Below are 26,888 nucleotides of genomic sequence, written 5' to 3'. Positions count from 1 at the left end.
CCCCCATCAGGCACCTCCAGGAAGACTTGCGCAAAAGGAGGTTGGCCTCATCCCCAGAAGTGCAGGGAAGGCACTCCTTTCGCTTTGGGGCGCTAACACCCCAAGATGCTCTCCTGGGGCGCACTATGTAAAGAGCAAACCCGAAGCAGATTCCACCTCGGAGGGCCTCCCAGCTGGGAATAGTGCGGATTAGACGCTCTTTTTCCACTCGGGGCAGAATTGTTAAATAGGGTCCCTTGTTTCTGGAATTGCAAAGTCGAAACGAGAAGTCCGACGGACATCCGCAAGAGGGATGGGAATGGAGGGGACCCCGCAGTCGGAGTCGCAGGTCATCGAGGTCCTGAGAAGGAAAGAGAAGCCACCCTTGGAGAGCAGCGCTCTTGGGCAGAGGCTGAGACGGGAGGGCATCGGGGGATCTTGCACTTTGTGCTGGGGCTCCTGGCCAGGGGCGGGGGGGGGGAAGGTGGGAGCGGGTGATAGGGAAGAACTCAGACTGCAGAGAAAGCAGGCTGAAGAAGTGAGGATCATTTCCTTGGAGAGGGGCAGGGGCAGGGAATCGCGACTGGGGGAGGAGCTTGGGCCCGTAGGCGGGGGTTCCCGAGGGGTGACTGGTGGAGGGGAGGGGAGGGGAGGACTTAGGGGTGGGTAGGAAAAGGCTATTTGACCTGAGGGAAGCAAGAAAAGGGAGTCAGTGTAGAACCGGGAGAGGGTGGGTGTTGCTGAAATTGATGAGGCCGGCTGTGTCTCGTGTGTGGAAAGTCAGGGTGGGGGTCAGCGGGAGCGGGGCAGGACACTTCAGGACCAAGCGCTGCTGCTGCAGAAGCGCCTCGGGGACGGGCCTCTGGTGAGTCCTTACCTTCCTCAATTGCAGTTTTCTCCCTCCCGCCTTGCTCTCCCTCCCGCCTTGCTCTCCCTCCCGCCTTGCTCTCCCTCCCGCCTTGCATTCCCTCTCCCCAGGCTCTGAGAGCCAGCCCGCTAGCTCAGAGTGCCCTTGTTGGAGGAAGGCGCTGACCAAATATTTGCCCGGGCTGGAGCTCAATACATCCCTTATGCCTGTCTGCGCTTGGGCTGAGCAGCCCAACCAACGTCGAAACACACCGCCCTGTAGTATATGGAAGGAGGGCAGTCATGGCAGCCGGCCCCTCTCTTAAAATCAATGACTCTCAGAGAAATGAATGAGTGGCAGAAGGCAGAAAGCCTCAGGCTGAGTTTGGACCAAAAGTTGGCCCACACTCTCTCCAGCTTCGTCTGGTCTGCAATGCATTAGCCAGTGATACGTGCGTTTTGCTTCGATTAGTCGATGAATCAATCAACAGGCAGTTAGTAGGCGTGCCAGGAGTGCCAGGCACTTTGCTTGGCTTTGGAGAATAGCCCCCTGACCTGTGATTTCACTAGTACTCATCCCCCACCCCCGGTTTCTAAAAACATAATCCCTCATGTTTTCAGCCTGTTCTCACTAAATGGTGCAATGGAAAGAACTCTAGGCCTGGAGTCAAGAAGACTTCTCTTCCTAAGAGTTCAAATCTGGCCTCAGACACTTCCCAGATGTGTGACCTTGGGCAAGTCACTGTCTGCCTCAGTTTCCTCAACTGTACGACAGGGATAACAGCACCTTCCTTGCAGGACTTTTGTGAGGATCCTATGATATTTGTAAAGCCTCTGGCGCACAGTAGGCACCACATAAGTGCTTATTCCCTTCCATTCCCTCATACCACAGTCATTTCCTCTTACCCAGGCCTATTCCTAACTCACATTGTAACTCTTATAACAAAGAATGACATTTAAGCAAAGCCAAAGGACAAAGCTACTGGATCTGAGTGTATGTACAGTGTTGCAGATCCATAGTCCCTCCTCCTCTACTGAGAGCGCTTGGGCACTGAAAATGTTCTTTGCAATTTATTAGAATCCTGAGAGGTTCTTTGTTTTTATTACTCTATGTTATTGTAGTCACTGTATGTGGCATCATTCTGTTTTCCTTACTCTGAGTCACTTATTGTCTTCCTGTGCTGACATGGTGAGTGCTACATTGTTGTTTTCACCCATGTAGGTTACATGTGCCTACCTAGATCTATCTAGATGTGGCTCATGGGGAGGGGAGGCAAAAATAAATATCTCTAGCTTCTTTTCTATCCTTTTTCAATGAAGACTTTGATTCCTATCAGGAGGGGAAGTAAGAGGTTGGGGCCAGAGGCTGACCCTTCTGCTCTAGGAGATACTGGGCTGGAATTATATCTATCTAGTCTCTTAAATACTGTTAGTCTAGGGGAAGTAATTTTTAGGTTCAAGTTACACTCCTGATCTCTGTGCCTTAATGGGAAAAGAGAGACCTAAGCAATATAAACAAGGCTTGACTCCCTTTCTACCAAATGCCAGTTCCATAATGAACACAGATAGGAAAAAGATATAAATCCATTTATCTAAGTATATAACAAGACAGAAGTCAGAAAAGGTATGCATAGAATACATATCAGACAAAACAGAGTGAATGAGCTCTTTGGGGGCAAGGTAACTCAGTTCAATCAAAAGAGAGAGGCCCAGATCTCATCCTATCCCATCACTCAGGGAAATTCCCTGAAGTCTCTGGTATAGCAAGCTGGGGACAGAGGTATGAGAGATTACTGACTCCTCTCACATCCACTTCTTCCCATCTCTCTCCCTTCAGAGAACTGAAGAGAAGTTGGAATGTCTCATTTTCTTTCCTAGAGCTGGTAGGCAGAAAACCAGGATCTCTCTTCTCTCCAGCTCTCACCAACTCTGTCTGCCCTTCACACAATAATTGGTTTCCACCAATGGAGAGAGAGTCCCATATAATTGGCATTTTGAGCCAAGGGCTACATTCAGATTTTCTATATTCCTTATTTCTTATAGGACAATAATAAATACATAATTCATGCACATACTGAATTATATTTTTAAATGGCATTAGCCATATATAAATTTTATTTCAAAGAGCCATGAGTTTATGAGTACATCATCCGCCAAAGCTGATTTCACCCTCTCTCTATTACTTAATAGATGACCTTTGGAAGTTGCCATTGTCCCAAGATTTATTAATCTTCAGCCAACCTAGTGAGAAGGCTGCCCAGACTTAGCCAAGCTGTTCTTCAGGCAACTGGCATGCAATCCATCTGTAAGCCCATATTCCAGGCCTTTCTAATTTGGCACAATGTGCCGGACCAAAACTTCAATATGAGTCAATGGTAATGACAGAGGAGGGGAAAAAAACTAATGCAGTATTGGGCTGCATTGAGAGTTATAAGGAGGTGAGAGCCCCACGCTGTTCTGCCCAGGTCAGATCACATCTTAAGTATTCAATAATCAGATCTGAGGGGCACAATTTAGAAGGGACATTGATGAGCTAGAGAACACCCAGAGGAAGGTAAGCAGGATGGTGAAGAGCCTTAAATCTATGCTGCATGAGGATTGGCTAAAGGAACTAGGAATATTTATTAATCAATCAGTCAGTCAAGAAACATTACTTTTTGAAAATAATTATTTTATTTTTAATTTATGGAATAAAACAAGAATTTCCATAACATTGTATAAAATGCATAATAAAAATATGATTTCTCATGAAACTGAAACTCTATTAGGTATAACTTGCTATTCCTTTTAAATATACAACAAAGTTATACAAATTTCTTTTTTTATTTTCCTTTTTTTCTTTCCTCCCTGCCCTATAGATGGTCATCACTAGACACAAATATATTTATATTTATTTACATATATACACACATGTATATAGTATTGTGCACATACATGCATATAGTATGTATATGCACACATTATATATGTATATAACTATTCTATACCTATTTCTATTTATTAGTTCTTTCTCTGGATGCAGATAACAAGTATTTCTTAAGCACTTTACTATGTGCCAGGCACTGGGAATATTAAGAGAGTCAGAAATACAGCCCTGCCCTGGAAGAAGCTCACAGGGGAAATGTATGTGTTCATATAAGATACACACAGTGAAAATGGGAGGTAATCCACCAGGGAAGGCTCCAGCAGGAGGGGGCAGAGAGGAACCTAGAAAGGCCTCCTGATGAAAGAGAGGTTTGGGCCGAGTCTTAAAAGAAACTAGAGAAACTAAGAGAAAGAAGTAAGGAGAGAGATCATTCCAGGCACAGGCAACATCCAGTGAAAAAGCAACCATGAGACTTAGTGAATCGTGCCTGAGGAAGTGTCAGTACACCTAAGGAACTGGATCACAGAGTATACGGAGAGGAGTAAAGTGTAAAAAGACTAGAAAGGTAGGAAGGAACCAAGTAAAGAAGGGCTTTAGATGCCAAACAGGATTTTATATTTGATTCTGGAGAAAATACGGAACCACTAGAGTTTATCAAGTTAGGGGGATGACATGGTTGGATCTGTACATTAGGAAGATCACGTTGGCAGTTGAGCAGAAGATGGATCAGAGTGGGGAGAGGCTTCAGGCAAGGACACCAACCATCAGGCTATTGCAATAGTCCAGGTATGAGGAGATAGGACCTACACCAGGGTGATTACAGTATCAAAGGAGAGAACAAGGTATACAGGAGAGAAGTTTCAAAGGTAGAATCAGTAGGACTTGACAACTGATCAGATATGGGGGGTGAAAGAGAATGAGAAGTCAAAGATGACGCTGAGTCACAAGTCCAAGGTGACGAGGAGGAGCATGGTGCCCTCAACAGTAATAGGGAAATGAGGAGGAGAGGATGGTTTTGGAGGAGAGAGAATGAATTCAGATTTGGAAATGCCAAGCTGGAGGTGCCTATGGGACATCCAGTTGGAAACGTCCAAGAAGCAGTTGGTGATGTGAAATTAGAGCTTAAGAGAGATGTTAGGACTAGACATAGAGATCTGGGAATCATCTGCGTGGAGATAATAATTAAACCCATGGGAGCTGATGAGTTCACCAAGAAGGATGGCATAGAAATTGAAGGAGACTTGAAAGAAATATGACTGTTTTCTTCCAAGCATTTAAAGGGCCATCTCGTGGAGGAGATATTAGATTTCTTGTTTTTGGTCCCAGGAAGCAGAACTGGGAGCAATGGGTGGAAGATGTCAAGAGGCAGCACACATGAATCTAACTTTTACTATGTGCCAGGCTCTGCACTAAGCACAATAGAGATACAAAGAAAAGCAAAAATATGGTCCTGACCTCAAGGAGCTAATACTCTAATGGGGAAGATAACATATAAATAACTATATCCATATAAGATAGATATATATGTATAAAATATCTGTGTGTGCATATACATATATATATATAGCTATATAGTGTAAGTGGGAGATAACCTGGGAGGCTGAGACAGAGAGAAGGGGGGGAGAGGGGGAGGAGAGAGAGAGATTGAGAGAGAGAGAGAGAGAGAGAGATTGAGAGAGAGAGAGAGAGAGAGAGAGAGAAAGCTGGGAAATGCCTATTGTTCAAAAGCAGCCAGGACTACATTAGGAAGTAGTAAACTGACCCTCACAGAAAGTCTTCAAGGCAAGGTGTTACAACAATTCGGCTAGCAGCTGTTGTGGGGGTGAAAGACCAACACAAGCCCAACAAAAAGAAAGCTGCCAGCACAGGTTCTTTGATCTGTTTTACTAAGGAAAGTAACATTAAGGGGTTAACAATCTTACTTTAATCCAACATATACATATAAACTCACTTAGTTCGGGGAAGAAGCCAGCACCCTGAACTTCAGAGCATATACAAACAAATTACAAACATACATTATAAACAAACCAAATACAATTCACAGTTACCAAGAAATCATCAACATTTGGGTGAGCTGGGAGGCTCTTAGAGTGGCTGCCCAGAGTCCCCCAACTCCAGGAATGAGAGCCTCCAAGCAAATAGCTCTGTTCTCTCTTTTTATACAGTCTTTGAATGTCATCAAACATCATCTGAGCGACCAGAACTTAGATGCATACTATTGGCTCTGTTCTTAGCAACTCCCCTTAGGACCCTTTAGGGCTTCACGCCCACATGGGCTCAGCACCTAGTAACCAGGGGTTTGGGCCTGGGGTTTAGCACCTAGTTAGACTCAATCAAAGAGACTTAATTAATTTATCATTCTAAAACAGTGAAAAAGTCCCAACTTAATTGATATTACACAAGGCTATATGACCCCTTCTCAGATAGCTTGTGGTAGACATTCTTTTTCAGATACTGGGAGGGCAGGGAGTTTTCCAGCCCTCAAATTCTGTGACTTACCCAAAGCTTGAGCTCTGCAGGCTCAGATTCCCAGAGCCTCTCCACCTCTTGAGGATTTTGGTGGATGAATTTTAAGCAGGAGGGGTGGGGGGAGGAAAGCAAATGCTTAGAAAAACAGCACAGGCAAACATCTGCCTTTCCCAGCTGAATGTGGTGAAACAAGTGTACACAAGTAATTATAGGAGGGCTTGGAAATGTAATCCACAGTGTTTTCTAGTCATTCATTTTCCTCATATTCAAACGGCTTCAACATAAGCAGGAGCCAGTTAGGACTGAGTCAATATTTAGCACAGATTGCAGCCCAGCAGTCCTGGAGCAGCCAAAGGAAATGGAAAATATTCTAAGAAGAGCAGGAGTCGATCCCTGGAGCTTGTAACACCTCGATACTGTAATGCCTTCTGCTGAGGTGCCCAATCCAAGATTTGTCTGCTTAAAATGAGGAAATTAAGCAGGAGTAAATAAAATAGAAGACTGCTATTTGTTGTGATTGTCTATGTCTTGGTACAAGCAAAGACTTATTTTAGTACATTCTGTGAGATTGACTTTACTTAGTGTCTGGATACACCCTGTCTGTTCCTTCATCTATGGCAGCCTTGCCCTCCACCCGCACACTTAGCTCTTTGCCCTGGGTTTTTCCTTGGCAGTGCTTTCCAAAATGGCCTCCAGTTCTCCCATGCAAATGATTGGATACAAACTGGCCATTTGCCCAGTTTGTAAAGTTACCTTCGTATTGTATGTAAACAGTGGCCCTAAATGTCCCAGCACTGCCAGTCTGGTGGGTGCCTTAGAGAAGAGCCCCCTGACCTTTCTTCTCCCCCTCAGTGACATGGCCAAAGCAACTTTGAGCCGGCTCCTAGATGAGGCAGGCTCTGGAACACAGATTAAGAGGATTCTCCCCATCCTTCTCGTCCTATCTGCCATCCCTCTTCCTCTCTCCTGTTTTCTCCTCATAATGTCAACTGGTTTTCACTCCAAGTTCCACCTCTTTATTGATTCCAGCCTCCACAAATATCTGATGGAGTTTCCTGAAAGATATTCTGATTCAGAATTCTAGCTATATTTTAGTGAAGGTTTAGTTTTGTGTAGTGATGGCTAGGAATTTTTGTGTGAGGATGAGAGAGAGAAGAGTGTACCACAAACCAGGACCATGGCAAATGGCATCATGGTACCCTTAGTTGAGGAGTAAGTACAGAAGGAAAAAGCTTAACCATCTGATACCTTCCAATTTCCACTCACTTCTCTTCCTATAAGGTGCTAATCCCTGCTGTTTCTACATTGCTAAAGATGTTGCAGTAAATAGAGTGCCAGGCCTGGAGTCAGGAAGTCTCACCTTCCTCAGTTCAAACACGGCCTCACACACTTACTAGCTGTGTGACACTGAGCAAGTCACATGACCCTGTTTGCCTCCGTTTCCTCATCTCTGAAATGAGCTGGAGAAGGAAATGGCAAACTAGTGTCTTTGCCAAGAAAACCCAAAAGGGTCATGAAGAGTTGGACACAACTGAAAACTGACTTGAACAAGAGTGCAAGTGCTATCAAGCCCCCCTAAATTGGGTGTCCCAGGTCAAAGTCCCAGTTGCCCCCACCCTGATTATGGCTCTGGTGTCATGACTTGAAGAAATCCATTGCAGAAAATGAAAATCATCTCAGTCTTTTGGAGAGCATCCTGGGTAGGTGCTCCTACGTGGCAGAACTGTCTCTGGTTAAGCATGATTAGCACCTAGCGCAGCAGCCAAAACAGGTTGGAAATGAACAAATTTGGCGAATTCAGAATTTATACACATTGTGACAATTTTATAAGAGATAGAAAAATCCTTTCATATTGAAACTCATTAGGTATTCAACAAAGCATTACTCAAATGAAAATCACACTTCAATCACTGCTCACCTGGCAAATGTTGAGACAAAAATTATGCAATAATTGATGGCAGCTATTCTTAAGAAACTTCATAAGCTTGGCTTCCCCAAAGGGGATGTAAATTCAGATACGTTATATAGGGTTTGATGAGGCCAAAATATCATAAAACATGAAAGTAATGTTAATTTCCCTGTGTTTATGCGGCCTTTGTTTCATTTACTTTTCAGCATTAATGTTACCTTTAAAACATCAAAGAATTCAATGTTTGTTTTAATAGAAATGATTTTTTCATTCCTGGCCCAGCCATCTGCTGTTAATATAACACTGGACAAGATTTACTCTTCCATGGTACAGTACCTCATAAGTAAATAGATTGTAACATCCTTGAGGGCTGGAATCATGTCTTAAGTTTTCTTATATCCTACTCAATTCCCAACACAGGTCTAGCGTATGGGCACCACTGAATAAATATCTTCTTGTCGGCCTGATTTTTCCACTATTCCAAATAAATGTTCTAAAGGTATAATTAGTAATTATAATCAAGTGCTACTATTCTTAAGGTCATAAATTCATCAATTTAAAGCAGGAAAGGATCTTAGAAGTCATCTAGTCAAACCCTTCATTAAGCAGGAGGAAAATGAGGCCTACCCAGGTCAAGTGGCTGAGTTGAGTTCCTCACCCAGCTTCTCTGTCTTCAAATCCAACATTCTTCACAATTCACTGTTGTTCATTCATTTTTCAGCCATATCCAACTCTTTCTGACCTTTGGGGTTTTCTTGGCAAAGATACTGGAGTAGTTTGCTATTTCCTTCTCTAGCTCATTTGACTGATGAGGAAACTGAGGCAAACTGGGTTAAGTGACTTGCCCAGGGTTATACAACCAATAAGTGTCTGAGGCCATATTTGAACTCAGAAAGATGAGTCTTCCTGACTCCAGGCCTGGTACTCTGTGCACCATGGCGTCCCCTAGCTACTCTCGTATCATGCTTCCTCTCCAATGAAGAGAAGTAAACAGTATAAATGTACATAATGATAATGCAAAATGTTACAGATGCAAACCAGGTATTTGGGGGAAGCATATGAATGGAAAAGAGCATTACCAACTGAGGCCATTGGGGATGGCTTCATAAAAAAGGTAGCATTTGAGTTGGGTAGGATTTCAACAGACAAGATTGTGGGGAGGACATTCCAAACATAGAGATGGACATGAGGAATTGGTACACAGGTAGGACAAGATAAATTGTATGTGGATGATGATAGAAAAGTAAAATTGTGCCAGCCTGCGGAGGGCCTTGAATGATAGACTGAAGAATGTGACCTTTTGAACAAAGAACAGCCATACTTAGGTTCTTCTATTAGGAAGATTAATCTGGCAAGCATCTGAATCTTGATGGAGTAAGTAGAGCATGAAGGGATCAAGAGATATGTTGCTATTAAAAAAAAAAGAGAGAGAATCGCAATTGTCAGAATGCAGGGCAATGAGAAGCTTTACTATGGGGGTGGTAATGGGATTAGAGAGAAGGGGACAGATCCCAGAGGAATCTTGGAGCATTGACATAGGAAGTGAGGGACCAGGAAAAGCCATTGAGTGATTAGGTGAATGAAGATGTTACTACCAGAGAACAATTAAGTCAGAGGCAGGAGCAGGTTTGGGGGGTGAAAATAAGTTTTTTTGGGTGCAGTGCTGGTGAGACATCTACATTTTTTTTTGGATAGGGGAAGGCAGGGCAATTGGGGTTAAGTGACTTGCCCAAGGTCACACAGCTAGTAAGTATGTCAAGTGTCTGAGGTCACATTTGAACTCAGGTCCTCCTAACTCTGCTCACTGCACCACCTAGCTGCCTTGAGACATCTACATTGAGGAATCCTTGGAGCAGCCTGAGAAATGGGGATGAACTAGCCTTTTCTTGATTTTTTTAGACATTTTGATGAAGATCAGTGATTTTCAAATTAAAAAAAAATTCTAGGCATCGTATAGTGAAACTTACTCATGGAGACCACCTTTCATTTCAGAAGAAAGGACTATTTTTGACAGATAGGCTTCAAATTCAGAAGTATTATAGTTTATCATTTCTTAAAAGTTTACTTTCCTTAATGTGTACAATTCAGCTGAAAGGGTCAAGTCATCGTGAGGATTAAGCCAGATAATGTATGCAACATTGCAAAAACTTAAGATACTCTTTTAAATGTCAGCTATTGTTATTATTTCAATCAAGACATTAAAGTCACATTCTGATGGAAGTTTGGAATGTATCAGAGGCTGCTGCTGAAGTTGTGGCTTTAATATCCACACAGTTCCAGGCTGTTGATATTTGCTGAACTTTTAAAACAGATTGAATAAATCGTAGATTTAGAAACAGAAGGGACCTTAGACATCATTTAAGCCAAACCTCTACTTTATAGATGAGGAAGCTGAGTTTCAAAATGGTGAAATGACTCACCCAAGGTCATGCAGGTAAAGCATATGTTTTAATAGAATGTAGACTCCTTGAGGGCAAAGAGTATTTTCCTGTTGTCTTTGTATCCCCTGTGCTTAGCACTGGCTCTGGAAACAGAGGACCTATGTTCAAATCCTACCCCTGCTGTCTACTAACTGTATGACCTTGGACAAGTCACTTAGTGTTCTTGACCCTTGAGTTCTCTCACCTATAAAATATGGCCTCAGATGGTGACTAGCTGTGTGACTCTGGGCAAGTCACTTAACCCTGTCTGCCTCAGTTTCCTCATCTATATAAAACGATTTTTATATAGAAGGCCACAGAGGTCCATTCTCACTCTAGATCCATAATACTAACTATTCCTGGCACATAATAAGAGCTTAATAAATGCTTGCTGATTTAAAGTGACACAGCCAGGATTGAAAACTCTATGTAGCAGCCCCTCTGGGTTCATTTTCCCAACTCCTACTAACATTGGCAGTCCGAGTCCCCAGAGGGTGACTATTTCTCCTTATCAGTAGATCTAGAGGTAACCTTGAAGGTCTGGGGTCTTTCTTTAGTACTGTCATTCATAAGCCCCTATCGGTGTTCTCACCATTGATTACTAGCCATCAAGCTGGTAGCTTTCAGAAATGTTTGTTTACTGAAGTAGTATAGTAAGCACGGTTGGTACAAAACATTTGTCCCAAAAGTCTGGGACACACCTTCTCACATGTACTTAGAGAACTTCAGGGGAAAGTGGACTCAGACTTAAAGAACATATATGTCAAAAAGGTAATTCACAACTCCTGGGCTTCTGGAAGTCCTCTCCGCCCTTTGCTTTGTGTAGTTCGCTTTTGAACTCTCAGGGTCAAAGCCTTTGTAGAATCCTGATGCTGTGTCTCCTAGGTGTGTCAAGTTTCCAATGGTAACATCCCTCCTGGATGCTCATAATTAGTTAAATCTCCACACCTCTGCACCTGTGGAGAAGAAGGCACCTCCTGACATTGCTGTAACAACAAAAGAGCATTTTTCCATCATTTTTTTCTCTGGATATTTCAAATTGGAGAATAATGGCCAGTTTGCAAGGGAATGGGGAGGGTGGGCTGCAAGTCCTAATCTTTCACCATCTGTTCATGTGTAAAAAGTAGTTCAAGTTAAACAATTATCTGTAAGTCAGAAGTGTACATACACATAGATGTACATATATTTTTATCATATATATGATATAGATGATATACATATCATATATAATGAAGAAAGGGACTGAACCAGTGATTTCACTAATATATGTATCCTTATTTCAATTTGTATATTTACTTCAACTCCTGGGTGAGAAACTGCCCTCTACCAATGAGGGTCTCTACCTCCTCCATAATTAATACTCCTAGAGAGTTAAGTGCCTAGAGCAGTTGTGTAAGGATCCCCACAGCCACATATTGACTTAGTTTTAAAGTGTAATGTGATCTGTGTTGTGTTGTATTTTTATTAATTTTGTTAAATATTTCCGAATTACATTTTAACCTGGTTCAGCCTGCACTGGGGAGTTTGGGGATAGAGCACTGAGAGAAGGATAAGTGTCTTGTTCAGAGTCACGCACAACCAATCTGCGTCAGAAGGAGGACTGGAACTCAGGTCTTCCTGACTTCAAGCCTGGCTTGAACCACTACCTTATGCAACTCGTATAATTACATACAACCACATATACACATAAATTTTGTTGTGGACCTGATTGAATTAATGTAGGGAACTCTTGATGGGGCAGCTAGGTGGTACAGTGGATAGAGCACTGGGCCTGGAGTCAGAAAGACTCATCTTCCTTAGTTCAGATCTGGCCTCTGATACTTCCTAGCTGTGGGACCCTGAGCAAGTCACTTAATTGCTGTCTGCCTCATTTTCCTCATCTGTAAAATGAGCTGGACAGGGAAATAGCCAACCACTCCAGTATCTCTACCAAGAAAACCCCAAATGGGGTCACAGAGAGTCAGACACAGCTGAAACAGCTCAACAATTACAGGGAACTCTTGATAGAGAAATTCTCCTTAATAATGCAGACTGGCAAATGCTCTGCAACTAAAGTCTCAGAGAGGTTCCCGAGGACATTGGAAGTTTCAGTGACTTTCCCAGAGTCTTACAGTCAGTATGCAGTCAGGACTTAAAGTCAAGCCTTCCTTCCTCAAAAGCCGACTCTCCATCCCCACAAAGGCTCTTAGGGTTGCTCATATTGTAGTCAATAGGCCTCTCTTGCCTGTTGAATTGCCGTTTTTCTGCCACAGTTTCTACTTTGAGTTCACAAAATGATCCCTCATTCTATATTATAATGAAAATAGTTATTTTCATTAAGACACATTTTAATTTTACTATGTGTTATATTGCAGATTCTCTATAGGATGGAAAACAGAAGAGATATCACAAACCAAGGGGAATTTTGTGAAATGAACACTAGGGAGAAGATGGAAGAACACAATTACTCGGTAAAAATAATATTAATAATTAATCCAAGCAAGAATAATAATAGTAACATATGTGGTATTTTATGGTTCATAATCACTTTACATATATTAGTTCATTTGTTCCTCACAAGACCTCTATAAGGTGGATAAGATAATTAGCATCTTCATTGTTGTAGTTGAAGAAATTGAAACTCTCGTTAGATGACTCTTCCAAGGTCATAGAGCTAACAAATGGCAAAAAAGAAAAAAAAAGTTCACACAGCAGTCACATAAAGTACTCACAGACAATATCCTATACCCATTGTCATACCCCTTGTTACCATCATCTGTCCTCTGGAACCAAAACTGGCCACTGCGTTATCCAAGTTCATCTGCCTTTTAGTGTTCTATTCATTTAGATTATTATGATCTTTTTCTATGTTATTCTCTGGGGTCTTATTTCTTCACTCTTCATTATTTCATGCAATGTTTCTCTGAAGTCCTCAAATTCCTCATTTCTTAGGATGCAATAAATTCCATTAAATTCGCATCCCACAATTTGTTTAGACATCGTCCTGTCAATGGGTATGGATGTTGTCTCTAGTCTTTTCTACCACAGGAAGTACCGTAATGAATATTTTGATATATATAGAACTGTTCTTTCTGTCTTTGTTCTCTTTGAGGTATATTCCTACTAAGTGGATCATTGGATCTCTTTAGTTATTTTTCTTGCAGAATTGTCCAGAATTGCTAGACAAATTCACAGCTTCAGCAGTAGTGCATTGGTATGCCTTTCCTCCTCCTGCCCCCCAACATTATTTTTGCATTTAATCACCCTTTGGCTATTTCGATGGGTATGAGGTCAAACCTTACTGTTTTAATTTGCATTTGTGTTGGAACACTCATGTGATTGTCGATAGTTTACATTCCTTCATTTGAAAACTGTTCATATTCTTTGATCATGCATCTCCTGGGAACACTCTTAGTCTTATAAATGTGTTTCACTTCCTTATGTTTTGGGTATCAGACTTTTATCAGAATGTTTGATGCAACGATTTTTTTCCAATTCACCTACTTATCTTATTCAACTTATATTAATTTTGTTTGTGCAAAAGCACTTACATTTTGCAAAATTTAAGTTGTATATTTTTTCTTTTGTGATTTCCTCTCTCCCTTATTAGGTAACGAATTCTGTCCTGAACCATAGTTGTGAAAGGTACCTTCTTCTGTTCTCTTATTATTACTATTATTTTTAGGATGGGTCCTTTCACAATTAGGCTGCCAATCTATTCAAAGTCTGTTGGTGTCAGCGTCCTTTCTGATAGACCACAGCCATCTCCTTGGCAATCGCTCACTTTTACATACTACCTGCAAGTCACAAAGTTTATTCCTCACAGCAAAAGCCTGTAAGAATTATTGTCCCCATTTTTATAAATGAAGAAACTGATGCTCAGAAGTAAAATGATTTGACCAAAGTCACAGATCTGGCCAGTTGTAAGAGCTAGGACTAGCACCCACATGTTTGAGTCTAATTAGAGTACATTTTTTCCTATATCATCACACTACCTCTCAAAGCGTAAACATGATCCAAATATTGGCTTTCCAATTCCAGGGAGATAAGAGTGACAGTCATTTTTCTTCTCTTGATCAGCACTTGTCACCACATTGGTGTAAGGAACTCTCTAGTGTGGAAACTCCCTCCAGTGATTCAGATCAGCAGTTCATCTATAACTTAGTCTTGGGCACAGATCTGAGTCTCCATAAAGCTAAATAATTTGCCCAAGGTCATGTCAGTGGAAGGACCTGAAACTAGACGTTCTGGCTCTACAGCCAGTCTTCTCTCCACTCTACCATATTGCTTCTCATTGTTACTAACACTCAAGTATTATCAGTCTTTTCTATAATCCTTAATGACTGTTAAGAGAAAAGGAAAAAATACCGTCAACACCTAGGGATATTACATATGTTCACCCAAGGGCAGTATGTAGAATTAGATCCTATTTTTCAGCCCTACCAGTTTCAAAGACATCATGCATGCCAGTCATCCCACAGTGTATCAACTATATATATAGAAAAAAAAAAACACTTGGATTTAGAAAGTGCTGAATTTGAAGTCAGAGGACCTGGGTTCAGATCTCAACTTTGCAATTTATTGACTGTGTGACCTTGGATAAATCATTTAGCCTCTCTGGTCCTGTTTTCTCACCGGTAAAATATGTGATGATGACTTCATAATTAGGACTTTCTAGTCCTAATGTCTGTGATCTTTTAACTTCATCCATGGAAGACCACAAATCCTATCTCTACCTTATGTCCCCAAGACTAACTTTTCCCTCTCTGCAAAGCTGTTGGAAGGAAAAGTGGCAGGGAATTTGGGAGGGAGAAGAGAATTTTAAAATAATTCAGAAATGTACATATTAACTGGATAACTTTATGAAGACATCACTGATACATTCTTCCTCAACCACGCTAATATGCACACCTGTATCAATGTGATTTGCATTTTTAAAGTTAATTATACAATATTCTGTCCCTGAATTCTTCCCAACCCATAAGAAAATCTGCCTGAGTTCATTTGCATACCACTTTTTGATATCCAGACAGGATATAAGCTTCAGCGCCTTCTTTGAAAATGAAAAACAGACTGAACATCTAGTTTAACAGTAGTCAAGATTTAAAATAATTCCCAAATATTAGCAGAGATATCTCTATAGGAAAGGTACCAGAGAGTCATATGTAGCTATAAACTGAGGAAGCTGACATTTTCTTTAAAAAAATGCTTCCTATGTAAAATCAGAAGGTTGGAAATAAGCAATCTCTAGCTTTAAGATTTTATAAGCCACAAAACAAAGAAAAGCCACTAAATTTAATGAAAAATCTTGGCATAAAGTAGCAGGACAAGAAGGAAAGGCAACTGAGGCTGGCCCAAAATTTCTATCTGGATAACTTCTAAAATGGTTGTTGCATCAGTTTATTGGGGTGGACGTGGGGGGATGGGAGTACACAAAATTCTGGAATTCTGGGCATCTCAAAAGCCTAAGAGAGACATGCTATCCATCACCCACTCTAAAGCACATAGGTTCACCCTGCTAGACTGTCAAGGCATTGTGTTGAAGCAGGAAACAGCATTGACTTTTGAAGTCAGAAAACAGAGGTTCAAATCCTGGCTCTGACATTTAGAAGCCATGTAGCCTTGGATAAGTCACTTACCCCCACTTTCCTGAGGGACTTATTTTCCTCATATTAAAATAGGGATTATGATGCTTTATACTACCTCTCTTACAAAGTAAATGAGAAAAAGTTCTTTAGGAACTCTAAAGGATTATAAAATATATTACTATAAATTTATATTTTTATTTTGCTTAAGTACAAATCTGGCCACATATTTCTCAGTGGAACTTTTATGTCTCTCGGTCTTCAGAAAGCTAAGCTGTTTTAGAAACACATGGAACACATAGAGGAAGCCACACATCTGGACTCAATACTTCTTGTATTGTTGTTCAGTCATGTCTGAGTCTTCATGACCCCACGTGGGCTTTTCTTGGCAGAGATATTGGAGTGGTTTGCCATTTCCTTCTCCAGTTCATTTTACAGATGAGAAAACTGAGACAAACAGGGTTAAGCGACTTGTCTAAGGTCATGCAGCTAGAAAGGGTGTGAGGTCACATTTGAACTCAGGTCCTCCTGACTCCAGGGCCAGCACTCTATCCAGCTCACCACCTCGCTGCCCTTGAATTTGACACTGCTGACTTAAATAAATGACATAAATAATATACATTGGGGTTTCTACCACAGAGGCAGGATGCCACCATATGGTATAGTAGAGATTCCTTTCAGAATAGAAAGGAGCTGCTGCCGAAATCCATTTCAGCTCTGAAATTCTGTGATTCTATGACTTTCTTTTTTTTTCCTCTAGATGGATGAAGTACTAACTCCTCCTAATTTACAGGATGAAAAGATTATAAATGAGATATTGTTTCTCAAGGCAAGTTTTATAAACACATAAACATTGTTCACTCCCTGATTTATGACTAGATCTTTTTTTTTCCTGCTTTACAGTTGTATTTCTCCCCACCCTCTTACCTTCTTACGTGCACAGAAGCATAGTCTTCCTTTATCTCATGTGTGGACGTGCATAAGCATGTGTGTGGTTTATGCTTAGGGGCCGGCAGTATACCACAGTGGATCAAAAGCCCATCCTGGAGTCACAAACCCTGGCTTCAGGTTCTGTATCTGACACATGCTCACTCTGGGACCACGAGAGAGTTACTTATCAGCTCAGTTCTCTAGGCACCTCTCCAAAGCTAGGTTTACATGAGTTGCTAACCCGGATTGGTGAAGGGAGTTTCAGCACTGAGAGTTTTTGATTTCAGTGAAATCTTAAGCTGGGATCAGTTAGGCAGTGCAGTGGCTAGAGTGCTGGGCTTGAAGGCAGATAGAGTCATCTTCCTGAGTTCAAACATGGCCTCTGACACTTACTATCTGTGTGACCCTGGGCAAGTCACTTAACCCTGTTCGCCTCGGTTTCCTCATCTGTAAAATGAGCTGGAGAAGGAAATGGCAAACTGCTCCAGTGTGTCTGCCAAGAAAACCCCAGACACAACTGAAAAACAGCTAAATAACAAAATTATGTATATGTATATCCACATACAGATACACACATATAAATACTGCAAATACATATATGCATATACATTATGTTTTATGTGTGTATGAGTGAATATATAGACAGATATAGATATAGACATATACATTGTATATTTACTACTTTGTTCAGTCATTTTTCAGTTATGTCTGACTCTTCGGGACCCCATTTGGGGTTTTCTTAGCAAAAATACTGGAGTGGTTTGCCATTTCCTTCTCCACCTTGTTTTACAGATGAAGAAACTGAGGCAAACATGGTTGAGTGAATTGCCCAGGGTCACACAGCTAGTAAGTGCCTGAGGTCAGAGCTGAATGCAGGACCTATAGCAGCATTAGCTAACCGGAATCCAAAGATTTGGGGTCCCACAACTACAGCCTTGGCTATGGCATGTAATAGTTAGCACATATCCACCCGTGCCTCCACTGAAGTCCTCCTCTGATGCCTCACTGTGGGGAGATCAACCTGGGTTTTTGAAGGCTATCCCAACAGAGCACAAATTCTAACAGATCCCGACCAGCCTGGAGCTGTGAGTATAGGCCCAATGACAAGATATCAGTCTGTTTTGCGAGGGTCTGGCTGTCTCAGAAGCATAGAGGCTCCTCACAAGTTTATCTAAAGCAGAGGTGTCACATTTATGCACTGCCCTCTGCCTACCGCCCACAAAGCTCCTAAGTGAGGCCTGAACCTGATTAAAATGAAATCACAAAATGTTTCACAAAATAAATAAAAAATAAAATACAGCATAGACAATGTTAACTAGTGCTTTTCTAAGTCGGGGGGGGAGGGGCGGGGTGGCACAAGGATCTTTATCTATTTGAGTTGGATACCACTGGTCTATAGAGTAAGAATTTTTGACAACAGCAATCTTTCAATGACCATTTACTGAGTCATAGTAGAGGGGTCATGATCTATGTTGGTGGAGGGACTCACCAATGAAGTTAAAAAATTACATGTGAGTATATGTGAATTGTAAACAGTTGCTGATGAGGCCACTTCTCTGATTTTCCTTAAGATGTTTCCTTTTCTTTCTTTTAGACAAAGGACTCAAGAAATATCAGCACCCAAAAGAGACCTGACCTTTTTCATTTACATCAAATGACTGGCTTCGATGGGTTTGAGTGCCCTGCAGATCTAAAGCATAAACAGGAGCTCTTCCCACAATGGCGGCTGCCCGTTAAGATGGCCGCCATCATAGCCCTTATAACCTTCCTTTATACTTGCCTACGGGATGTCATCCACCCTTTTGTAATGACTCGAGCACACTTTTTCTATAAGATTCCAATCCTGGTCATCAACAAAGTTCTTCCAGTGGTGTCTATCACTCTCTTGGCACTGGTTTATTTACCAGGTGTAATTGCTGCTGCTTTCCAGCTTCGTAATGGAACCAAGTATAAGAGATTTCCAGGTTGGTTGGATAAATGGATGCTGGCGAGGAAGCAATTTGGCCTTCTCAGTTTCTTTTTTGCCTCACTGCACGCAATTTACAGTTTGTCCTATCCAATGAGGAGGTCTTACAGATACAAGCTGCTAAACTGGGCATATGAACAGGTACGATCCTCATTGTGATATTAATACCCCAAAATTCTGTATCAACTAAAGATATCTCCTTTCTATTTCTACTCCAGAACCCCCTGAAAATCTATACCCACAAAGTGGCTTGCCTTTCTGCTTTCATTTGAAACTTTTGTTTTGTGTTTTGTGTGGGGTTTTGTTTTGTTGGAGTTTTTCGGCAAGGCAGTGGGGTTAAATGACTTGCCCAGGGTCACACAGCTAGTAAGTATCTGAAGTCAAATTTTAACTCAAGTCCTCCTGACTCCAGGGCCAGCGCTCTATCTGCTTTGCCACTTAGCTGCCTCTCATTTGAAACTTTTAAGGGGGGTTTATGTAGTGAGATATAGTGGAGAGAGATCACTGGATTTGGAGTCAGGAAGACTGGATTCATATCCTGCCTCTGAGACATACTGGCTTTGAAACTCTGGGCAAATCACTTAACCCTTCAGTGCCCGAGGCAACTCTTTAAGCTGGAAAAGTTGCAGAAAAGTTACTTCTTTGTTAGCATCATTAGCTGTCATTCATAGAATCAGTTTCCTCATTATGAGATTCTGAAACCAAAGAAGTCACAGACCTGGACCACCCTCCATGCTCTCCATCCCCCCACCCCACCCTTCTGGGTAAGGTATGTAGATAATGTATGCAAAGTGCTTGCGAAGAGCTTTACAAATGTTTGTTTTTATTATTAGTTCCCGTTATTTGTTAAATAAGATCATAGGTCTAGATCTATGGGAAAGGCCCTCAGAAACGGAGTCCAACCACATTCATTTTGCAGATCAGGAAACCTCTGAGGTCCAGGGAAATTACGCTATTTCTCACGCTTCACACAGGCAGTAATTGTGAGAGATGGAGTTTGAACCCAGGTCTTGTGACTCCAAATCCAGGGTCTCATCCACCGAACCATTCCTAGTCCATCCCCGGCCTGGAGTCTGAAGGACTTATCTTCATAAGTTCAAATCCAGCCTCAGATTACTTCCTAGCTGTGTGACCCTGGGCTAGTCACTTAACCCTGTTTGCTTCTGTCTCCTCATCTGTAAAATGAGCTGGAGAAGGAAATGGCAAACCACTCCAGTATCTTTGCCAAGAAAACCTCAAATGGCGTCATGGAGGGAAATGACTGAACAACAAACAGATTCTTCCTTTCTTCTCTGCCCATCTGGTAGGTCCAACAAAATAAAGAAGATGCCTGGGTTGAGCATGATGTTTGGAGAATGGAAATTTATGTCTCTGTAGGAATTGTGGGACTTGCTTTGTTGGCCTTGCTGGCAGTGACCTCCATTCCATCTGTCAGCAACTCCCTGACCTGGAGAGAATTTCACTATATTCAGGTACATGGTAAAGAAAGCAATAAGATTGTCAAGGAGACATCTTCTTGTTGCATTCCTAAGATAGCCAATGTGTTGACTTCTTAACCCACAGAATCATTGTTTTCATTTTCCCCTAACAGTACCTGGTACAGTACCTGGTACACAGTAAAGTATTAAATAAATTGGTTAGTTGAAAGCAAATGCTCGAGCTTTTACTCTATTAGTAAGTATAATTAAAATGTGCATGTATGTCTTTTCCCTCTAGTTCCTAGGAGCAAAACCAAAAACAAACAAAAAACCTCATCAGATAAAAAAGACAAGGCTTAACACAATATAAACAAGGCTCTCCTTACACAAAACACTTTACAAGAAGGACTTGAAAACCTGCTGGTTATTTTGTTCAGACAGTTTGCTATATGCCTGGTATCTACAAACATGATTTTGAAGAAAACTATCAGAACTCTGTTCTTCTTATGTGGAAACGAAAACAGGCTTTCTCCTATACCTCCCCCACATCCGCATTTATCCATTCTTTTAAAGTTTAGTCCATGTGAAACTAATTATCCAAAAAAGACAATTTTCATGGTTTTAGATATGAAAGAGACCTTGGAAATTATCTAGTCTTCTTATGTGTCATGAATCCCATTGGTAGTCTGCTGAAGCCTCTGGACCCCTTCTCTGAATAATGTAATTAAATTCATAAAATAAAGTGCATAGGATTACTGATTATTTTGAAGTAGTTATGTTGAATTCATCCAACAGTTATTCAGGCAATTGAATCAACAGAATTTATTTGCTATATTAATAGTTAATATTAAAAAAAATTCACATACCTCCCCTCCAGGTTAAGAAACATTGATCCGATACATTGTCCTTATTTTATAGATAAGGAAATAGCTTCCTTGAAATTTCTAATGCTATCAGGGCTAAACAGAAAGATTTCAGTCGACAAATTAACAAGCATTTATTAGGCATCTGCTACATGCCAGGCTCTATTGGGCACTGGAGATACAAAGACAAAAAAATGGAACAGCCCCTGACATCCTGGAGCTTCTGGACTCATTTCACATTACTCCCTCTCATGCCCTCTCCATAGTAATCAAATTGGCCCACTCTCTATTTCCCACATAGGATATCTCCCACCTCTATGCTTTTGCATATATGGTTCCCCCCAACTCTAGAATGCATTCTCTCCTCATCTCTGCCTCTTAAAGTCTATGGCTTCCTTCAGAGCACATTTTGGGTGCCAGCTCTCACACAAGGCCTTTCCTGATTTGTGATCTGCTCTTTGGAAATTTCTCTGTGTATACTTTCTACTTATCTGTATAATGTTAAATCTTACCCTCAACCCCTCATATTCCCCAATACCCGTTGAAGTCAGCACTTAACAAATGTTTATTGAATTAAATTGAATTGTAGAATAAGATTCCACCTAGTTCAGACAGAGGCACTGATAGAATTTTTTTCAAATGATCCTGATGTGTTGACTTGAGGGATGACCTCATATCCCAGTATCCCCTTCCACACACCCATACTTCCCCTAACAGGATTAGGCTGGAAGCTTCTGCTTTCTGCCAATGGTCCTAAATTCTCCACATTCTTGTTCAACTCTTCATTGAAGTCTTTTGAAATTCTTTAAATCTTGTAGGATTTTTTCTAATCTCTTGCTTTGTCAAAGCCCCAGGATATCCAGTACTTTCCAGGCTTAAGCTATAACTACAAAGGGCACCCTACCGAGCCTACTCTTGATACTGAAGAACCAGGACAAGAAAACGTTAGGACTGCAATGTTCTATTTCCTCCAAGGTCCGGAAGCTGTTATTATTCTACCAGTACAAATGATAAATGTCTCATAGAAGAGACATTGCAATCAGCTTTGCCGCTGTACCCTAAGGACCATGGGACTTTTCCATCTAGCTAGCATTTGTTGTCTCCTCATTTGAATGTGAGTCCTGTGAGAGCTGGGCCTATTAACTTACTCTTCTATTTGAATCCCCAGCCCTTAGCAGAGTGCTTTGCAAAACAGAGGCACTTAATAAATGCTTTTTTCATGAATTCATCTACTCACCCTCCCCTGCCCCAATCACCAGAGAGCAATGATGCATGATCTCTCCTGCCAACCTGGAGTTTTATTTAGTACTTGAAAAATGATTGCAACACAATTTGTCCTGAAGATTCACTTCTGAAAAAGAGTAATCTCCAGTGATTGAATTGTTTGTTATGCATTTATGGTGCTGAATAAATGCCAACTGGATCCATTCCTGTAAGAGTTAATCAGAAATACAGGCATCCAGAGTAACTGGACATTCCTCTGTCAGGACGCCACACAGTTGCAGAGGTCAAGAAGGGTTCAAAAGAAGGGAGGGATGAAGGAAAGAGTGAAAAAAAGAAGGAAAATAGGAGAAATGAGAGCATGGTACATTGGATAGAGGACCGACTCAAGAGCTAGAGAACCTGGTTCAAATCCTGGTTTTATCAATTACCACTACTAGGAGATTGAGAAAGTCCCTTAATTTTCCACAGCCTCAGCTTCCTCGTCTGTAAAATAAGGGAGTTGAGCCAGTTGGCTTCTGAGGCCCCTTCTATATCTACTCCTGTAATTTCATGTGATCTATGAAAGGAGGAAGTCTTTAGATATGTCTATGTAGAGCCAAACAACCTGGTTCTGCCTTTTTATAAGAGGCCCACAGAAAAAATGTGTCCAAATTCTGTGGTCTTGGACGAATTGTTTCTCTGGGTCTTGGTTTCTTCATGTGTAAAATGAGAGACTTTTATAGCCTTGAATAAATGTCGCCTGAACTCATTCCAGTGAAGCAGTGATCCTGCCTGGTAAATAAGGCATTAAAAAGACTAAAGTAATTCCACAGTAATGGAACATTCCACTGTCAGGATCCCACAAAGTTTTAGCAGTCAAAACATGGTCAAAAAAAAAATAGGAGGGAGAGACAGAGGAATGAACTAATAGACTAGCTTATGTCTAAAGTGCCTTTTATCCCAGTAACACTATATGATTATATAATCCAGATTAAAAACCAGAAAATCCTTTCCAAGGTTCGGCTGTGTGCCTTGGTCACTGTTGGAAGGCATTTTTTAGTTTTCATCTGGATCCTAAATTCATATAGTATTTCAGAACTAAAAGGAACTTTAGTCATAACTGCTTCATTTTATAGATGAGGAAACTGAGGTCTGCTGAATCAATTTGCCCAAGATCACCCAATTGGTTGATGGTAGAGTTGGGATTCAAAAACCAGTCCCCCAACTCCAAAAAGAGGGCTCTTTCTCCTCTGTTATGGTGGACACTGGAGGCTATGGAGATGCCTGCCAAGCTGACATCTCTGTTCCATCAGCAGCATGACCAGAACACAACAAGCTTAATCATTGGGACTGTCCATGATTGATATGGATAGTGATGGCCAAATTGATCTTGATTTGTTAATTTTCCATCAGAGCAGCTGGAAGCAGAAGATAGCTGCCTATGCTGGGTGATTTGAAACCAAACTGGATGCTTTTGCACCCAAACCTTCAGTCCTCCCCCCAACCTGTTATAGTACCTGAGGTTTCAGCACTGATGATCCTTACAGAACTTTTCGGTCTTCAGGAGGCCTCTCTTAAAATGAAAATATCTCTAAAACGATCATAATCAGTTACACCTATTTTGGAAATGCAATGTTCTTTGGAAGTAGCAAGGACTTCCAAATTGTGGGCATTTGTGGCAAATGAGATCCATTGTATTCTTCTTGAATAAAAGGGCCTTTTAAGAAATATAACGTTTTTTCCCCAGGCAATAATTTCGCAATTCCTCCCTACAATACTGTGTTTTCCTTCATTTTGAAACACCTGTAAGTACTTTATAGATATTAAATACATTAATTGTTATTTCTTATATTGTAAAATTTCTCAACTAAAATGGCTTCAAAGGTAAAAGTTAATAGAATTCATCATTCTTTAATAAGATTTTATTAAGACTTGAGTAGCTTCAACAATTATCAATGGAGGGGCCACTATTTGCAGAGCACCATTTCTAAGCACTTGGGAAAAGATGCAAAGATGACAAGATCTCTTGATTTAATGGAGTTCATAATCCAGCAAATGATCAGACATATATGCAAGTCATTAAAAACTGCTCTATGGCTATCAATTCTGTTCCCAATAATGAGTTTTTGTGCTCTACCTTGATTTATGGCAATAGAGAGTGCTAAGTTCGATACCTCTCAAATTGGATGATTGCCCATTGGTGATTAACTATCATTGTACCTGTGGTTGCTGGACTAATTTTTTTTTCCCTCTTCCCTCACAGAGCAAGTTGGGAATCTTTTGCCTTTTATTGGGCACGGTTCATGCATTGATTTTTGCCTGGAACAAATGGGTGGATGTAAAGCAGTTCGTGTGGTACACCCCTCCAACTTTTATGATAGCGATTTTACTTCCTATTGTCGTCCTGATATGTAAAGCCATATTGCTCCTTCCATGCTATAGGAAGAGGATACAGAAGATAAGGCATGGCTGGGAAGATCCCACTAAAATTGATAAAGCTGAGATGGCTTTCCATCTGTAGAACACATGGATTTTTGCCAAATATTAAATTCTCCTATCACAAAGCATTTCCATTTGTATTTATGTTTTATAAAGGACCTTCCTTTCAATTTCTTCATTAGAATGTTGTCTCTTTATTGGAGGTACAGTTGAAGCTTTGGGGTTTCTTCACCAACTGGTTTCACACCAAACATACATGTGCGTGTATTTGTGTGTGTGTATGTATTATATGTATATATGCATGGGTGTATATGTATACATACACATATATACTCATGTATTAGACCCAGAACAGTGTTTATACATGTGTAGCAGAATAAGGCAGAACAGAAAGATTCACCCACAGTTTATGCTCTGTCCCTTATGTTCAGGAAGCAGTTTGCATGAGCCCCAGAAAAGGGTACTTGATGAATCTTCTAGTCATATCTGGATTTACTGCATCATTTTGGGATGACAGAAACTCAGAGTTCACTACAAGAGACTTCAGATGATGTAGCCAACGAGCAGCTGTCTGGATTTTGCTTGAAGAACTTCAGCAAGATTCCATGGAAGCTATTGTTGTTCCACTCATGCCCAGTTCTTCATGATCCCATTTGGGGTTTTCTTGGCATAGATCCTGGGGTGGTTTGACATTTCCTTCACCAGCTCATTTTACAGATGAGGAAACTGGGCCAAGAGGGTTAAGTGACTTGCCTAGGGTCACACGGCTAGTATATGTTTGAGGTCAGATTTGAATTCAAGAAGATGAGTCTTCCTGACTCCAGACTTGGCTCTCTATACACTGTGGTGCCACCTAGCTGCTCCTACTATCCAAGCTTGCTCCTTGCTTTTTTGGATAGCTCAAATCATTGAAGACTTTTTGCTTCTGTGAAGTCTACACCACCCATTCACCTCTTCTCCACATCTAACACTATCTACGATTCTTTCCTCCTTTACTCCACTCTATAATTCCAAGGTGGCCTTTCTTGCCAAGAGAAACCCTTCTACAAGCATCTTTGATCCCATCTTCTCCATTAGGGATTTCCATGACACAACTCTCCTCCTTCTTGTCTGAATGCTCCTTCTATCTCCTTTGCTGGATCTTCATCCATGTCATGCTCATTAATTGCAGATACCAAGTCATCTGGCATTTATTAAGCCCCTGCTGTGTGCTAGGTTCTGTGCTAAGCCCTAAGGATACAAATAAAAGGAAAAAATATAGTTCCTGTCCTCAAGGATCTCACATTCTAAAGGGGAAGACAACATATCAGCGATTATGTACAAGCAAGATATAAACAGTATAAATGGGAGGTAATCTCAGAAAGCGGGCATTAGCAGTGGAAGACTGGAGGAAGGGATTGGGAAAGGTCTGTTGTAAAAGATGGGATATGAGCAGAGTCAAAGAAAGCGAGGAAAGCCAGGAGGCAGATGTGCAGATGGGAGGGCCTTCCAAGCACGGGGGCAGCCGTTGTATGACATGGGAATCCTGTGCAAGGAACAGCCAAAAGGTCAATGTTACCATATTCAGACGTGAGATGCTTGAGATCAGACACTGCCTTGTTCTCATATCGAATCTCCATTTCTCCTCACGGTGCTTATCACATAGGAAGAGCTTAGTCAACATTCCCCATTCATTCATCACCAGCATCTTCTGCTCCCTTGAGATACCTAAAACTCTGCTGAGAGGGACAGATACCAGACACAAAAGAAAATCACCCCCAGATGTAATATATTTATTTGAGTTCACACTAAATAGGAAACTGCTGAGAATTCCTAAGAACAGATTTGTCAGGAGGGAGGGGATCGAGAACACAAAGGTTTTCTATGTAGGAAGGAAGATGTGTGCCATTCCCTTGGGGAAGAAGAGGCAGAACAGAAAGACCGGGGGTGCCAAAGGGCCTACTCCACATCTGCCCCAGAAAGCCAGCTGCCTGTATACATTTTAGTTTCTGCCTTAGGAATCAAAGAGACTGGACG

The 26,888-nt window shown here is 41.2% G+C and overlaps 1 protein-coding gene across 1 annotated transcript; it reads left to right on the top strand.

Moving 5' to 3' along the window:
* The first annotated feature begins 684 nt into the window (after positions 1-684).
* Positions 685-24,954, top strand: STEAP1 (STEAP family member 1). Its single transcript, XM_036762053.1, has 5 exons — positions 685-844; positions 12,844-12,939; positions 18,578-19,090; positions 20,257-20,421; positions 24,697-24,954. Exons 2-5 carry the CDS (start codon positions 12,856-12,858, stop codon positions 24,952-24,954), a joined length of 1,020 nt encoding a protein of 339 aa, XP_036617948.1. The 5' UTR covers positions 685-844; positions 12,844-12,855.
* The last annotated feature ends 1,934 nt before the right edge of the window (positions 24,955-26,888 follow it).

This window comes from Trichosurus vulpecula, chromosome 5 (assembly GCF_011100635.1).
Source record: "Trichosurus vulpecula isolate mTriVul1 chromosome 5, mTriVul1.pri, whole genome shotgun sequence".
Classification (NCBI taxonomy): domain Eukaryota; kingdom Metazoa; phylum Chordata; class Mammalia; order Diprotodontia; family Phalangeridae; genus Trichosurus; species Trichosurus vulpecula.
This window is presented reverse-complemented; position numbering and strand designations above follow the sequence as displayed.

What these genes read in the sequence shown, in the direction of transcription:
- STEAP1 (XM_036762053.1), top strand. Translation starts at nt 12,856, where the DNA reads ATGGAAAACAGAAGAGATATCACAAACCAAGGGGAATTTTGTGAAATG. An exon ending in TGGAAGAACACAATTACTCG is followed by an intron (nt 12,940 to 18,577) that starts GTAAAAATAATA and finishes TCTTTCTTTTAG; the next exon opens with ACAAAGGACTCAAGAAATAT. An exon ending in TAAACTGGGCATATGAACAG is followed by an intron (nt 19,091 to 20,256) that starts GTACGATCCTCA and finishes CCCATCTGGTAG; the next exon opens with GTCCAACAAAATAAAGAAGA.